General features: G+C 41.9%; 1 protein-coding gene across 6 annotated transcripts in view; it reads left to right on the top strand.

Annotated features, from left to right (window-relative positions):
* Positions 1 to 6,746: 6,746 nt before the first annotated feature.
* Positions 6,747 to 15,085, top strand: part of RIMS2 (regulating synaptic membrane exocytosis 2) — a 588,301-nt gene continuing 579,962 nt past the window's right edge. For all 6 annotated transcript variants that reach the window (XM_041769575.1, XM_041769574.1, XM_041769584.1 and 3 more), the window contains exon 1: positions 6,747 to 6,922. In XM_041769575.1, the coding sequence (XP_041625509.1) occupies positions 6,747 to 6,922 (176 nt within the window). The remainder of the gene's footprint in view (positions 6,923 to 15,085) is intronic.

Below are 15,085 nucleotides of genomic sequence, written 5' to 3'. Positions count from 1 at the left end.
GGTGGCGTTAAACCACTGCGCCACAGGGGCTGCCCGGATTCTTTATTTCTTAACATGATCACAATATCATTATTAGTCTAAAAACCAACAATTATCTATTATTATCAAATAGTTACTGTCCAAATTTCCAGTTCTTTCAAAAGTTTTTCCAGTCTTTTTTAAAAATCAAGGTCCAAATGAGGTTCATGAATTCTTGTACTTAGATGAGGTCTTTTAGGTTTCACTTAAAGTTTATTTTTTTTTCACTTTTTTTTTTCACTTAAAGTTTAGATCCTCCTTCTAGCTCTTTATTTTTTCCTTATAATATATTTGCTAAAAAAGCTGAATATTATAATTCCATGGTGCAGTTTAAAATGGTCCTTTGTTCTCAGTGTTTCCTGTAAATTGATAGGTGGATCCAGAAGATGTTCAAATTCAAGGGTTTTTTTTTTTTTTTTGGAAGACAACTTCACGGGTTGTGTTGTGTTCTCCCATCAGGAAGCACATAATGCCTGGCTGATTATCTTTTATGATGTTAGTAGCTGTTGCTGTTTAATTGATATTTAATGCCTACATCCATTTGTTCATTAGGGTTTTTACATTTATTTCTGATCCCATAAAATTCACTTGTTTTTTTTACTGTGGTGGTAAGTGGTCAGAGTTGTAACTAAGATGAAGGTATAATTAAGAAAACAGTAACATCAGTTATGCCTCTATGTCTCAACCTCCAATAATTGTCCTATTGCACTTTAAAGATGTGCTCACTGATTGCTAGGAGGGAATAAAAATAGAAATAACTTTGTAATGCTATAAATGAAAGATGATTAGAATATGATTTTCCCAGATCCTTTTAATATAAATGACTCTATGGGTTTTATGACATAATAATTAAGAAATAACCTCCTACATGGCTAAATACACAAAAATTAATTAATAAAGCTTATTTACACTAACATCCACTAAATTTTTCATTACTTCTTGGTCTCAAATCCCAATAATTAAACTATACTAATCTGGAGCTTCTTTTCTGGGAATAAACAATGTATTCTTTCTTTGATGCTGTGCTCTTTTGTTGTCACTAATACAACACTGTTATTTTAATTTAAAATGACAGTATGGTCGTATAACCATAGCTAAGTATTTTGTGTTGCTTTTCCAATAATGCTGATTAACTTTTAGTGAACCAGTCATATTCTTCCACATAGCTCCTGGTTAAGAAATAACATGTTGTCATTTGACAACTGGCAAGATTAACAGTCAGCTGTGGCCACTACACTGACTGACTCACTCAGGGATTTAAACCATGACCTTGGCCTCATTATCATGCTGTTATAATCTACTGAGCAAAATGGCCAGAAAAATGAATCCTGGAGACAGGAGGGAAAAATTCTGCTATTGTGTCTCCAAGCCCACTGCACATCTGTGTCCTTTTTGTAATTCTATTAGCAGCTGTTCTGGATATGGATGAGGAACTGAAGGCAGGATATTCTCCTGAAAATTAAAGCTGATCATGTCAGTTGTTCATTAAAAAAAAAAAAAAAAAAAAAAAAAAGCCTCCACTGCCTGTCCAATGATATAGAACAAGTTCAAATTTTTCATCACAGCATATAAGGTTATAGCATGATCTTTCCACCACTTGCTTCTCTGGCTTTAGCTCTTGCTACAATTCCCATCCTCTTTCCCTTCATACTCCAATAATAGTGATTTTTCTTATGACTTTGTGACCACTCATTGAGCCTCTATAATACATAAGATGGTTTGGTAGGCTCTGGGGAAACTGGAGTGAAAGGCATATTCCTTGCTCTTAAAGAATTCATGGTCTAGTTGAGGCAACAGACAAAGAAATAAATGCCTACAATGCTATGTGACAAGTGCTATCTGTAAGCAAGGTCTGTGCAGTGCTAAGAGAGCCTGGGGTAAAAAAGGTGGAAGGAGAAAGGGAAGGATGAGCATACGAAGACAGAAAAGATAACTGAGAGGAAGGTTATGGGAAAGGGAGTAGAAAGTCACAGAAATGAGAAACTACACATTCAGCAAAATCCACGAAGGCTGTCATGCTGAAGAGGGGAACGGGTTGGTAGGTTGCATTGAAGAAAAGCCTAGAGGTAGGCAGGAGATGAACTGTAAGGGAACCTATATACCTTGACAAAGTTTAGATCTGACTTCTCTGCACCTGTGTTTCCCCCTTTTGAGAAAGCTTTTCTCCCTTTCTCCTGCCCAACTTAAACCAATAACTGACAAATTCTCTCCCCAGAAATTTACTCAACAGGTGTTTGTCGGAACACCTACTATGTGCTCTGTACTGTTCTAGGTGCTTAGGCTACATTAGTAAAAATCCTGCTCTGTGCATGTGATTATATTCTAGTAGAGGGAGGCTGATGACTAATGATATGCATAGTAAGTTGGGATTAGTGAACACGGAATAAAAGTTGTCAGAGAGTAGCCAGTGCTATGGAAAAAGGAAAAAGTAGGGTACAGTAAAGGAGATTGGAACAACCAAGGAGTAGGTGGGGCAGTTGAAGTATTACATAGGATGAATAACCGAGCAGAAATTTGAGGGAGCAGAGGGAGTCAGCAAGTGACTATCTCCATGAAGAGTGTTCTAGGCAGAGGGAACAGCTAGAGGAAAGCCTGAAAGAAAGTAGTGGATGAGGTCAGGGAGATTATGTGGGATGTGTAAACAAATTAAAGAGTTTAACTTTGACTTAGTGAGAATGGAGAGACAATGCAAGATTTTGGCCAGTGGAGTGAAATGATCTGATTAATGTTTTAGGAGGCTTGCTCTTCATGGTGTGTTCAGAAAAGACTGTAGATCCACAAGATCTGTTAGGAGAAACTATAGAAATGCCAACCATCTAAGTATATACATGTACAGTAGGAAAGCTGCAATGATTCCAAGCATTTTAGGCAGCCAGATAATCTTAGCAGAGTACTGAGTCCTCAGTAAGTTCTAGTGATGTGATTAGTTTATGATTTTAGTTTAGAGATGCTTCCTAGGACTTATTCATAGATTTCAAGTAGCTATCACATGTAAAAATGAAAGTCCACAGACCTAAAATCTTAAAAAACTTGTGTCCCTGCAGGTATTGAAGGAAAGGACTTGCAGTTTGGAGTTAATGTGTAGCCTATCAAGAGGGCCTTGAGAATTCAATGATGAAGATGGTCAGTTACTTCTAAAGTTAAGAACAATCACAGTTTGAACTCAACCTCAAATTCACATATCTGAGGGACATGCCCAAGTAAAATATATACCCTACAGGATACAGGGAGATGTGATAAACATTTTAAGTAGAATATTAAACCAGAACAAACAAAACAGAATGCTCTAAGATTCAGATTATAGATCAAAAGATAAGAGATCTTTTGAAGGTATTTTACTTTCAGTTTTGAGCATTACAATCTTACACTAGATTGGGTCTATTACTTTGAAAAGTAGTCCATTTAAAATTCTATGTGATAAACATTTATACATGATATACGGTCTGACACATTTTTATTTTGAAAAGATATATGAATCAAGGTGGAAGATGATTTTAACATACTTCCTGAGGACTCCCTTTAATAGGAAAATCACGTGTTGCAGTAAAGAAATGTAAAAATGAAACACAGTAAGATCACTCACTTTAGCTTCAATCCTGTAAGAAGTCAGCTCTCCCAATGATATCAGTTCATGTGCATTGTATTTCATAAGTAAGCAGTGTGTCCAAGCAGGTGAGAGGCAGTGAAGGCACAGGGAAGCACAGCCACAGGCACCCAGCATGCTATGTTACTGGTAGAAAATGGTGCAGGGCCCAGAATGTGTCTCTACTGTAAAGGAGGACCAAAACTCTTTAATTTGGACAACTACTTTTAAGTTCACCTTTATGTACTCAAAATAGCTAAAATAACTAAAAGAAGTGCTCTTCTTGTTTTCCACTTCCCAGTTTCTCCTGTTTTCTATTTTGCAGTGCTCACAGTGCAATTCTGAACCTTTGCTGTACATTAGTCACTTAGGGAGTATACCTATGACCACAGTCCTAACCCCAGAGATTAATTCATTTGATCTAAGGTTGGACCTAGGTGGTATTTTTGAAAAGTGACCCAGTTAATTGTAACTTGCAGCCAGGGTTGAAAAGCACCATTTTTACTCAAGTTGGAGTAAAAATATCTAGATTCTAGTTGTAATGATGCCATTTACTAGCTGGCTGATGTTTAAGTCCTCAATTTTCCACAGGATGATGAGGTTGGCTTAGAGATTTATAAAAATTCTCCAGTTCTAAACTAAAACAAAATGTAATAAATTGGGATACATATAATCTTTTCTATTTTGCTTAGCTGTAAAAAGGAATTATTTGGAGTAGGCTAGTTTGGTTTGAAGCAGATGAATTTAAAAAAGTGTACACTTAAACTTTTCCTTCTTCCTTCTTCCCAATTACAAGGAATGGGAGAAAAAAAAAAAAACACCACACAGATATTTAAGCTTAGAAGTCACAAGAGACTTCTAGGGCTGCTTTGTCTGTCCCCAGCTCTCTTAAATTGGGAGTTAGTCATATGGTACCTGGGGAACAGGGCAGAAGGGAGACGCTTACTACACACCACAAAGGTAAATATAATACAAACCCCAAAGGCCTTATAGTACTCATGTGACCATAAACTGGCTTGTACTAAACACTGCAAGTGTGGAAGGTGAGGTAGGGGTGTGCCCATATACATAGACACACGCACAAACACACTCCCCAACTCTCTTGCGGAGAGTGCCCTGAGGAGGACGGTCACTAGCGCTGCGCGCCCTAACCCTAACCCAGCCAGGACCACTCTAGCCTCCCCTCCGCCCCTCCCAGCCCGCCCCCTGCCCTGCCCCCACCCAGAGGGCGGCCAGGTCCGCGCCCAGCTAGGTCCAGAGAGGCGGCAGCGGCCAGTGCCATTTTCCCGCAGCTGCTTTTCCGTATCTTTCACCGAATCCACCTCGGTGCCTCTAAAGTCAGACCTAAACACTAGCCCGATCGCCTCGCTTCTCTGCCTCTTCTCTCTGGACTAGGCCCCCCAGTAAGGGCCAAAGAGACCGAAGCCCATGGCCCAGGCCCAGGCTCACCCTCTGGATGATCCTAGCACCCTCTCGGCTTCCTGGCTCCTCTTCATCCTCACACCTCCCCCAGACAAACCCTAACTCCCTCAATCTCACCCCCCCCTACTTCCCCGCGCTCTCCCAGTTGTCCCCTCGGCATCTCCTAGCATTCTTAGCCGTCAGCCTTCAGTTTTCTAGAACTTCCTCCCCCCACCCCCACCCCCACCCCAGCACTGGGTTCCAGGTCCCCGACATCACCTGCACTCCCTGCTCGCTCACGGCTCCCTCCCTTCCCCTCAAGGTACCCTGGCGGGCCCCCGCCCCCACCCCCACCCCCGCACCCAAGGGGACCGCCCCACCCCTATACTCTCCTTCCTCCCAGGACCCCACCCACAACGCCTGGGAAGCCCCTGCACACACTCTTTCACCTCCGAGCCCGCCACCGGGGCATCCTCCCCCCTCCCCCCAGTTCCCTCCTCTCCAAAGCCATAGGTGCCCCTACTTCCAGGCACACCCCATCTCCGGCCCTGACACCCCACTCTGCCCCCAGGCTCCCGCTCCTGACCTCCCGACCCGACCCACAGGGCGCCCTCACCTACCGAGGCTCACTCCTCGGGCGCCCTCTCACAGGCTCCCGTTCTCCATAGGCCCCCCCGCCCCCGCCCGCCCCCAGCCCACCGGCCGCGCTCGGGAGTGTGTCCTGGGCGGCCGGGAGGTGACGCGGCCCCCGCGGGAGGAGCCCGGGAGGCGGAGGGGCGGAGGAGGCGCGGGCGGCCGCACCGAGCGGCGGCTGCGGAGCGGCGCAGGGCGCGGGCCCGCGGCGCCCAGTCCCCGACCCACCGGGCGGCGGCGGCGGAGGGTCCGCGGGCAGGCGCGTGATGAGCGAGCACCCGCGCCCGGCCCTGCTGCGCGTCGGAGCTCGCGGGGATCCGGGCGTCGGCAGCCGGAGGGCCCCGGCCCCGGGCCCCGCCGCCGCCCGCCCTCGTCACCCCGTCCTGGCCTCCGCTTCTCCGCTCTAGCCCGGGGCGGTCTCCGGCGGCCGCCCCCGGCCCCGCGGCCCTTCCCGATCCCGTCTGGACGGGTCCTCCCTCCGCGGCGCCTGCAGGCTCAGGACGCGTCAGTCGGCGGGACAGCCGAGCGGCCCCTCCGGGAACCCAGCCCGGGCCTCGCTACCCTCGCGGCCCCCGCCCCGCCGCCCCGCCGCCCCGCCGCCCCGCCCGCGGGCGGCCGCGGCGTCCCCGCGCTCCGAGCAAGTTCCCGGGACTCCCCGGGGGCCGCGCCGCGGCTCACCCTCTCCCCTCCGCGGCGGCGCGCGCCCCCGCCGGACACACTCGCGCCCCGGCCGGCGCGCCGCCCTCCCGCCCGCTCCCTCCAGTCACCCCACCCTCAGCCGTCCCCGCCACCTTACTCCGCGCCCTCCCCCGCCGCCCGGCGCACCCCGCGGCCCGGCGCGGCCTCCCGCTCCTCTCTGCCGAACCGCTCACTTGCCAGCCCTTCGCCCCCGGGAAGAAGAAACGTTTCCCGGAGCGCGCTCCCCGGCCCTCGCTCCCCCCGCCCCGCCCCGGCTCTTTTTCTCTCGGGGGAGGGGGCTGTCCCTCGGATTGAAGGCCATTGATTTGTATGCATTTGTCCGGGCGCCGGAGGCTGCCCCAGCCGCCCGCGCGGTGCCGCCGCCGCCGCCGGAGTCGCCTCCCTGCCTCCCTCGGGTGGGTGAGCTCCAAACATGTCGGCTCCGGTCGGGCCGCGGGGCCGCCCGGCTCCCACCCCGGCGGCCTCCCAGCCGCCCCTGCAGCCCGAGATGCCCGACCTCAGCCACCTCACGGAGGAGGAGAGGAAAATCATCCTGGCCGTCATGGATCGGCAGAAGAAAGAAGAGGAGAAGGAGCAGTCGGTGCTCAAGTAAGGACCCGGCCCCATCTCCCGCCTCCCTCCCTCCCCTCCGCCCCCACAGCCGCTGCCCTGCTGCCGCCGGCGCGCCCGGGATCGCCGCCCTCCCTCGAGCCGGCGGCGCCGGGGCCACGAGGGCTGCGGCCGGCGCGGGCCGCCGGGGCTGCTTTGTGGGTGTCGGAGCGCGGGGGTGTGTGTCGGGAGCGAGGGCGCCGAGGCCGTGAGACGGGAGGGCGCCGAGCCTCTGGAACGTTGCAATTTTCCCGGGCGTCCTTCCGGCTTTCCCCGCGGGCCCGCTGGGCTCGGGGGCCCCCGCGGGGCTGAAGCGGAACCCAGACTCCGCGCGTCCCCTCTCCTCTCCAGCCGCCCCCGCGCGGAGGCAGTGACTGGGGCAGTGAATCCAATATGGCCGTGCACAGGTGCTCCCCGGCCGGGACCCGGCGAAGGCGCGCCGCCGCGGACGCGGGCGCGGCCGGGGCCCCCGGGCCCGGGTTTCCGCAGGGCGGTTCTGCCTGCAACGCGGAGACGAGCAGAGCTGCCCGCGGCCGCCGCGGGCAGGGGGGCGGCGGTGCGGGCGAGGGGCCTGAGCCCTGGCAGGTCTCGGGTGGGTGTGCGGCCGCCGCCATCTTCCAGCCCCTCCCCCTCGGCGGGTTCTGACACCCTGCGCTCTGCTGTTCTTCCTGTTTGCAACTAGTCAGTCTGTTTAATCCTGAGGAGACTCTGAAGAGGCTCCCGTTCCTCCCATTACTGCGGTGCGGGATGCTTCCTACCTCGCTAAGTTCTACTTCTCGTGGGCACAGTCTGGGCAGCCGGGATTTTGCCGAGGGTGGGATAGTAAAGGCAGCGCCCAGGCATCTCGGGTTAGCGCCGCGTAACTTCAGCACCAGGGAGCTGTCCAGACGCTGATACAGCTTTGAGACTCCTTTTCTTCTCACTCTAAGCAAAGATTTGTTTCTGCGGGTTCGCTTTTCAGTGTTTTATGGGCATTTGATTTCTCAGTTACGGTATGAAGGAGATTGTGCAGAAGAGGCGTAACCTTTTTATGTTTTTTCCAACTCAACTTTTTTTTCTTTTTCATTTCACTTGAATTCATTTTACTTGAATTATTCACTAGGAGATTAACTTGTACAGTTTATGTGCCAAAGGTGGGATGGTTCATTGATGTGTTATCAAATACACTTTTCCCATATTCTCCACAGTAACACACAGTTGAAAGAGTAGAGTTCCTCTATGAAGGAACTAATACACTGACCTCTAAATTTTAAATTTTATGTAAATTTTAAAAACAGGTTGTCGAATTCAGTATTCTTTAATGCACTTATAAAGAAACAAGTTTCTGTCTATACGTACATTTTCATATTTTATAAAAATACCATAAATTATGGTAACAACTGCATCAACTATTTGTACATATTTGAGAAAAAAAATTTCTCAAAAAATATTGAAGCACTAAGAGAGCAAGCAAATGTTCCTGACATATTAATTGGAATAAAGAAGAATCACTTCTTCAAAGCTAATTCCTGGGTTTGGAGGCTTGTTTGGGAATATGATTTATTAGTCAGCTTGGCAAGTGAAAAACAGTTAAGAGATTTAAGTGCTTATTTTAACTAATGGAGGAATAAAGCATTAATTTTGAAGCTTTTTGAGCATTCTACTCACTTAGCTTTACTACATACACTGACCACTCCAAGCTTTTGATAACTTAGGGTTTGATATTTAGATATATGAATCTATATTTTTTACTATACTTGCAATAAAATTAGTGGTGCCAAAATGATGTCAAATAAAATGTGGTTTTATTTCTTTGACCCACATATTTAAATGTACAGTGTGTTTTTATTTCTTTATAGTGTGCTAAATCATAGTATTACTGGCTAGTTCACTGTAGTTCCAAATCCATTTATTATTCTGATATATAGAAATGTAAACGAACTTTTGAATACTAAATTAAGAATTACTCAGAGTGACCAGTATGTTATATTAGGAAAATGTTGTGAAAGGGTTTTTCAAGTAGGTTCATTACATTACATACATTACATTTCTGTGTAAACCGACATACCATGCAAATATATATAGTGTTCATACATTCATATTTGCACAGTTTAGGTAGAAACATTCTCTAAACATGCATTCACACAGTCTATGAAATTACACTGATGAAAAATCTATTCTTTTTATTTTAAATATGTTTGCATTTCTACCTAACAGTCTTGGAAGGAGACATGCCTCAAAATGGCCTACATGGTTTCAGAATATTTTTATATTCATTTTAACAAGAAGTTTCTTGGAGGTTAAAGCATAATATACTTAAAAATTTAATTTTACATGTTCTTTAAGAATGTTTTTGGCCTTTGTAATATAGTAAGACTAGGCAAGGAAAATGAGGAAAAGATTAGACTTTATGTTAGAATTATAAGAAAAGATTGTTATGAAGAATTTTATAATTTATTAAGTAATATCCATATTGGGTATTAAGTTATAAATACTATGTATAAGAAAAAATAGTACTAGTATTCTTCAATGATTACTATTTCTCATTAAATTTTAGGGGCCATTTTCTCTTGTCAAGACTACTTTATCCTTTGTTTTTCTTTAAAAGAGTGGTGTCCATTTAATTGCATTTTAACATATATTCTGAGAGAAGGTCATGGACAGAGAAACTGAAAATCAAATTCATGTCTGCTGCTTGTAACAACTATGTTAAAAGATAAGTTTGATGTGTGAAAAATTGAAAACATTGGATGAAAATATTTTCATACTAAGTATTCATACAAAGTATTCATACAAAGTATGCATACCAAAGTACATCACAAGATGATATATTGGAGTACAGGAAGAGAATATTAAAACTTATATTCCTATTTCTATTTTTACTTGAAAAAGAAATTAAGTTTTACTGATATTTAATACATGGATTGACACAATATTAAGATGCGTATGCTTTGTGAGTAAATATGCATGTATTAAGAAGTTCATGCCTGAGATATTCTTAATGAGAGAGGTGAGCAATCAAAGGAGATTAAGACCACTATAGTAGTCTCTCTCTTTACGAAGAGAATTAATTAGGAACTATTTATATTTAATTATTAGCAATTTCTTCAAAGCCTTGCTGAACAATCCACATACTCTGGAAGTCTTCTATCATCATCAAGTAACTTCATTTTACATGAGATTGAGATACTAAAATTTTGGAAGCATTTTTATATCTCAGATCCCTCAATGGATCAGTAATTACTTTTTTTTTTTATCCTTACATGAACATCCTTTTATAGTTTTAGTTTTGACAACTCGATCTACTGGTAGAATCTGTAATGTTCTTTTACTTACTAGTATTTTTAAGCCTTGTCTTTCAAGATTGTAAACTTCTTGAAGGTAAGAATAAAAATGTACTCTTCTTTGGAGTTTGTGTTTTGGAGCATTTTTAACACCTGCACCTATTAGTTACCTAATAAGTAATGTTGTTAATGAGGCATATTACACATTTTGTTGGGAAAATGGAGATACTTTTTTTGGAAAGAAAAGCATAATTTATTAAGTCTATATTTTCCAATGAGGTTTTTTTTTTTATTTATTTTTTTGGTGTGATATTGGGGAAAAAATATATGAGAAAAGCAAAACCACTGAAATCAATAGAAAAGTTTTCATTCAGTAAATATTGAGTTTTTTATATATATATCATAGGTTTTTTTCAGATGAGGTGTTTTTTTTTTAAAAAAAAACAAATTAGAAATTATGTTTCTTGATGTGCAAATTATCTTTTGATTCTATGTTTGAATTTTCTGTTAATGTTAAAGGGATAAAATTTGCCCCCCAAATAAAGGAAGACAATGAGGAAAAGTTTAATGATAGATCAGAGTGATAATTTAGCTTACATTTAAAGCATAGACTAGCAGTTCTGAATTTTTTTTAAATTTAATTTTACAAATATTTTTCAAAGTCAATTTATAAGTTTCTTTATTTAATGGATAATATATACTTATCATATAAAATTTCTTAGCTACATTTCCCCCCACGCCAGAGGCAACGACTTGTGCCAGTTTATTGTATTACTATTCTAGAAATATTCCATGCATAAGAGTAGATATATATGTATATCACATATTGTGTGTGTCTGTAATGAGTGTGTGTTTGTGCACACAGATATATGGATGGATGTATATGTGGAAACATAAAAAACACAAATGTGTATTGCAGTTTACTTTTTAGGAGATCATTTCCACACCCATTAATATATAGTTTTCTTGTTCATTTTAATGGCTGCATAATATCTCATTTTGTGAATGTTCTGTACTTTCTTTGACTAGAACCGTATTTTTGGGTATTTAGGTTGATTCTAATTATTTTGCCATTAGGAACAACACTGTGATAAGTATCTTTGTACATATATGATTTCCTACATACGTGAATATATCTTTGGAATAAATTCCTAGAAATGCATTGTTGGGTCAAAAGGTCAGTGTATTTTAAATGTTAGTAAATATCGCCAAATTTACTTTCACAGAATAAGTATGCATAAATAACATAAACTAGTGAGACTCCCACATCCTTTCCAATTCAGTGTGTGATAATCTTTGTCAATATTTTTGTGAAAAATATGCCATTGTAGACTTAATTGAAGTTTTCTTATTATCAGTATGGCTGATTTGTTTTTTACATTTGTTTTACATTTGTTTAGAGTCTTTTGTCTTTTTTTTTTTTTTTTGGTCACTTTTAGTGATTTATAGAAGCTCTTTTTATTGTCATTTGTTTATGACCTTGTTTATGCCTTTTATTACTGGTCAAGATTTTTAAAAAATGTGTTTGAATTTATTATTTTGTGTTTTATAGCTTTGGGGTTTGTGTTGTACTTAGAATGATCTTTCTCATTCTAATATTTAAAAAGGTACCATATTGTCTTCTTATAGCTAAATGGAAATTTAAGACCATGGCATATCAAATAATGGATGCAATGCAATCATGAAGACTTTAAAATAAAAATCATTATTGTACGTGTAAATAGCCATGGCCATTGTCAAAAATTGAAAACCTGTAGTTTCTAAGAATTTAAAATGCATTCCAAGACATCGATTGACTTATGAGACAGTACTTAATTCTTTATATATGTTCCACATTTTAAAGTAACTAGGACCACTAAATAATATCTTCTTGTTGACAATATATATTGATAAAGAACTGATCATACTGTGTGATGAAGAGAGAGGTAATGGAGGCAAGTGTGAGGGACCAGATGGATTTTGACTTGAAACCTTATTTTACTAATTAATATCTGTAAGGTCTTACTTATATTGTTAAGCACTCTGAGCCCATGTTTCCTCATCTGCATTATCTGAATAGTACCTTACACCTACCTCGAAGGATTGTTGTGAGCAATATAGACTAGATGTCCTGTCATAAGTAGGTGTGCAACAAATAGTCGTTATTAACAGTTTCTAAATGTTAATATTATCATAACATTCCTGGGTGAAATCTTACTTTTTTTAAAAAAAATAAATTGAGACATTCTCTTTCTTCTCTACCGAGAAGCCAAAAAACTACCTACCTGAAGATTTTTAAGTTACTTCATTATTTATCTAGAAGACCAGGGATGGAAAGGGAAGGTGATGAGTTAGAAGCAATTTCCTCAGCAAAAACCATTCTTAGAGAGTCTGATAACTAAGGCGTAGTACTGAAAATAATACGGCAAATTATTGGTTATTGGCAAGATACTGATTGTCTTGGGTAAATGTGAGGGAACTAATTTGTGCAAATTACTCTGTGATTGTCCTTAGATTTGCCTGGGATCAATTTTTTACTTTATTAATAAATAAAAATATGTATTTACTTATTTGTCTTATTCATATTATATCTGTTTCTTATTCATATTATATCTGAGAACTCAGAGAATCTTTTCAGGTTAATGGATTCTGAAGAATTATTCAGAGTACTCTCCTTTCCATTGCTTCTCGGAAACACAAAATCTTTGTATGACTGCCTCTTTCTCATCTTTCTGACCATAGCTTCAAGTTTGCATTCTTAGAGAGCTTTCTTACCCAAACATTCTTAAGTAGGTTCTCCTCTTCCTTCTTTTCCACAACATCTTTCATATTTCCCCGGTTATGCTTCTTAAAACTTACCATTTCTTTGTTTATAGCCTGTCTACCTTGCTAGATGATAAACTCCCAGAGAGCAGATACCATGTCTGTCTTGCTCCTCATTTTAGCCTTAGCTTCTAACCTAACACACAATGCTTTATGCATGGTAGTACTAAAAAATATTAGTTGGGTGAATGAATGAAACATTGAGAATGAGATACTGTGTTCATTTAGGTCCTGCTTGTTTTCAAGGTGAAATTCAATAGTCTAAAAGAAAAAGATATGCTTGGGTAGTAGTGCCCTTATTTTTTGAAATCAATTATAATTTTTAAATATATGTCCAGTTTTGCTTATATAACTAGAAGCAAAATTAGAGTATTTGCGTGTGATTGCAACTCATCTTTCTTTTAGGCTAAGCACATATCTGTTTTGACTAGAGACCAGAAGAGTATTGTGATATGTTGTTTTGAAATTTTAATTATTTTCTAATATAAGGAATATTTTGCTTTAAAAATTATTACTTTACTTTGGAAGTATTTGTAAATTTCCAGTGTGTTTACCAGAGCTGAATGGTAAGTGGTGTACAGACTATTGGATAGAAACAATTCTTCCCAGAGGCAGACAATCAGAGGGCAACCATAGTCATATGAACACATTGAAATGTAAGATGTAATGAAAAAAACACAATATAGGGGTTTTTAGTACATCATGATCATAGTAAAAAATATGTCAGATTAGTTAATTGAGAGTTTGTTTTCTCTTTGGTATTGTTTGAGGGGGTCAGACATTTTATCCTTTTTAATTCTCTAGAAATTTTACTCCTACTAGATAGTAAAGATTCTAGACATTAGAGATACTGTTGTATTCACTAGTCATCTGATGAAGTGCAGATATCTATCTTTGGGTGTTAAAATGCTTTGAACCATTATCAGCTAACTATAGGAACTCACTATAAGAAACATGGTAAACCATAATTACAATATTGCATGTAGGTGCTAGGAGACCACTGTGCACAGTGTATCATAGGTATATTCATAGAAGGGGAGCACTTGATCCAATTTGGGGGGATGACCTCTAGGCTGAGGCTCATAGGATGAGTAGATGTTAGTTGGGCAGAAAAAGACATTCTAAGCAAAAATATTAACACTCTCAAGTCTTCCTACCCTACCCTTTAACTTTCTTTGTAATAGAGAGGCAGGACATGGTCAAGAAACTGACTTGAAGTGGTTTAGAAGGTCTGGAGCATAGGGTTTATTGGTGAGTTAGTAGAGGAGACTTGAGAGATGGGAAGGGTCAGAGCTTCAAAGACGTTATATGCTCTTCTTTTGGTTTGGCTTTAATCGAGAGGGCAGGAGGGAGTCATGGGAGGATTTTAAGCAGTGACACAATATAATCAGACTTTTGTTGAAAAAACTCCCGCTCTTACAGAACGGGGGATTGATGAGAATATGTAATGCTAGAGACAAGAGCACTATTTAGGATACTCTTCTAGTAGTCCAAGTGACACATGATGTAGGTATGAAAGAAGGCAGTCCTGGTGGAGGTCAAGAGGCAGGATAGCTTTGGAAATATTTAGGTGCCAAATTACTGGGATTTGCCAATAGTATAAAGTAAGCTCTTATGATGCCTAATATGCCCAACTGACTAGCATACATAATACATATCTATCTTTGCTCATCTCACTGGTGGTTAGCTTTCTAAACTGGTCTAGTCTCAGAACCATAGTTCTCTTGAGAGAGCACTTGGGGGAAAGGCTTTTTTTATTGTTTTACTTATTCTAAACAGTTTTTTTGTAAGATTTTATTTCTGTTTATATATTCATGAGAGAGAGAGAGAGAGAGAGAGAGAGAGAGGCAGAGACACAGGCAGAGGGAGAAGCAGGCTCCATGCAGGGAGCCCGATGTGGGACTTGATCCCGGAACTCCAGCATCATGCCCTGGGCCCAAGGCAGGCGGCTTAACTGGCTGAACCACCCAGGCGTCCCTATTCTAAACAGTTTTTAATGTGAATACTTATACTAGAAGTGACTACAACTTTGATATAGTAGGGGCAGGATGGGAAATAATAGAGTAATAGTAGGAAGCACAAAAAGGGAGAAAGAACA

The sequence above is a fragment of the Vulpes lagopus genome, chromosome 9 (genome assembly GCF_018345385.1).
Source record: "Vulpes lagopus strain Blue_001 chromosome 9, ASM1834538v1, whole genome shotgun sequence".
In the NCBI taxonomy this organism is placed as follows: domain Eukaryota; kingdom Metazoa; phylum Chordata; class Mammalia; order Carnivora; family Canidae; genus Vulpes; species Vulpes lagopus.
Note: the sequence above shows the minus strand (reverse complement) of the source record. Positions and strands in the feature narration are given on the sequence as shown.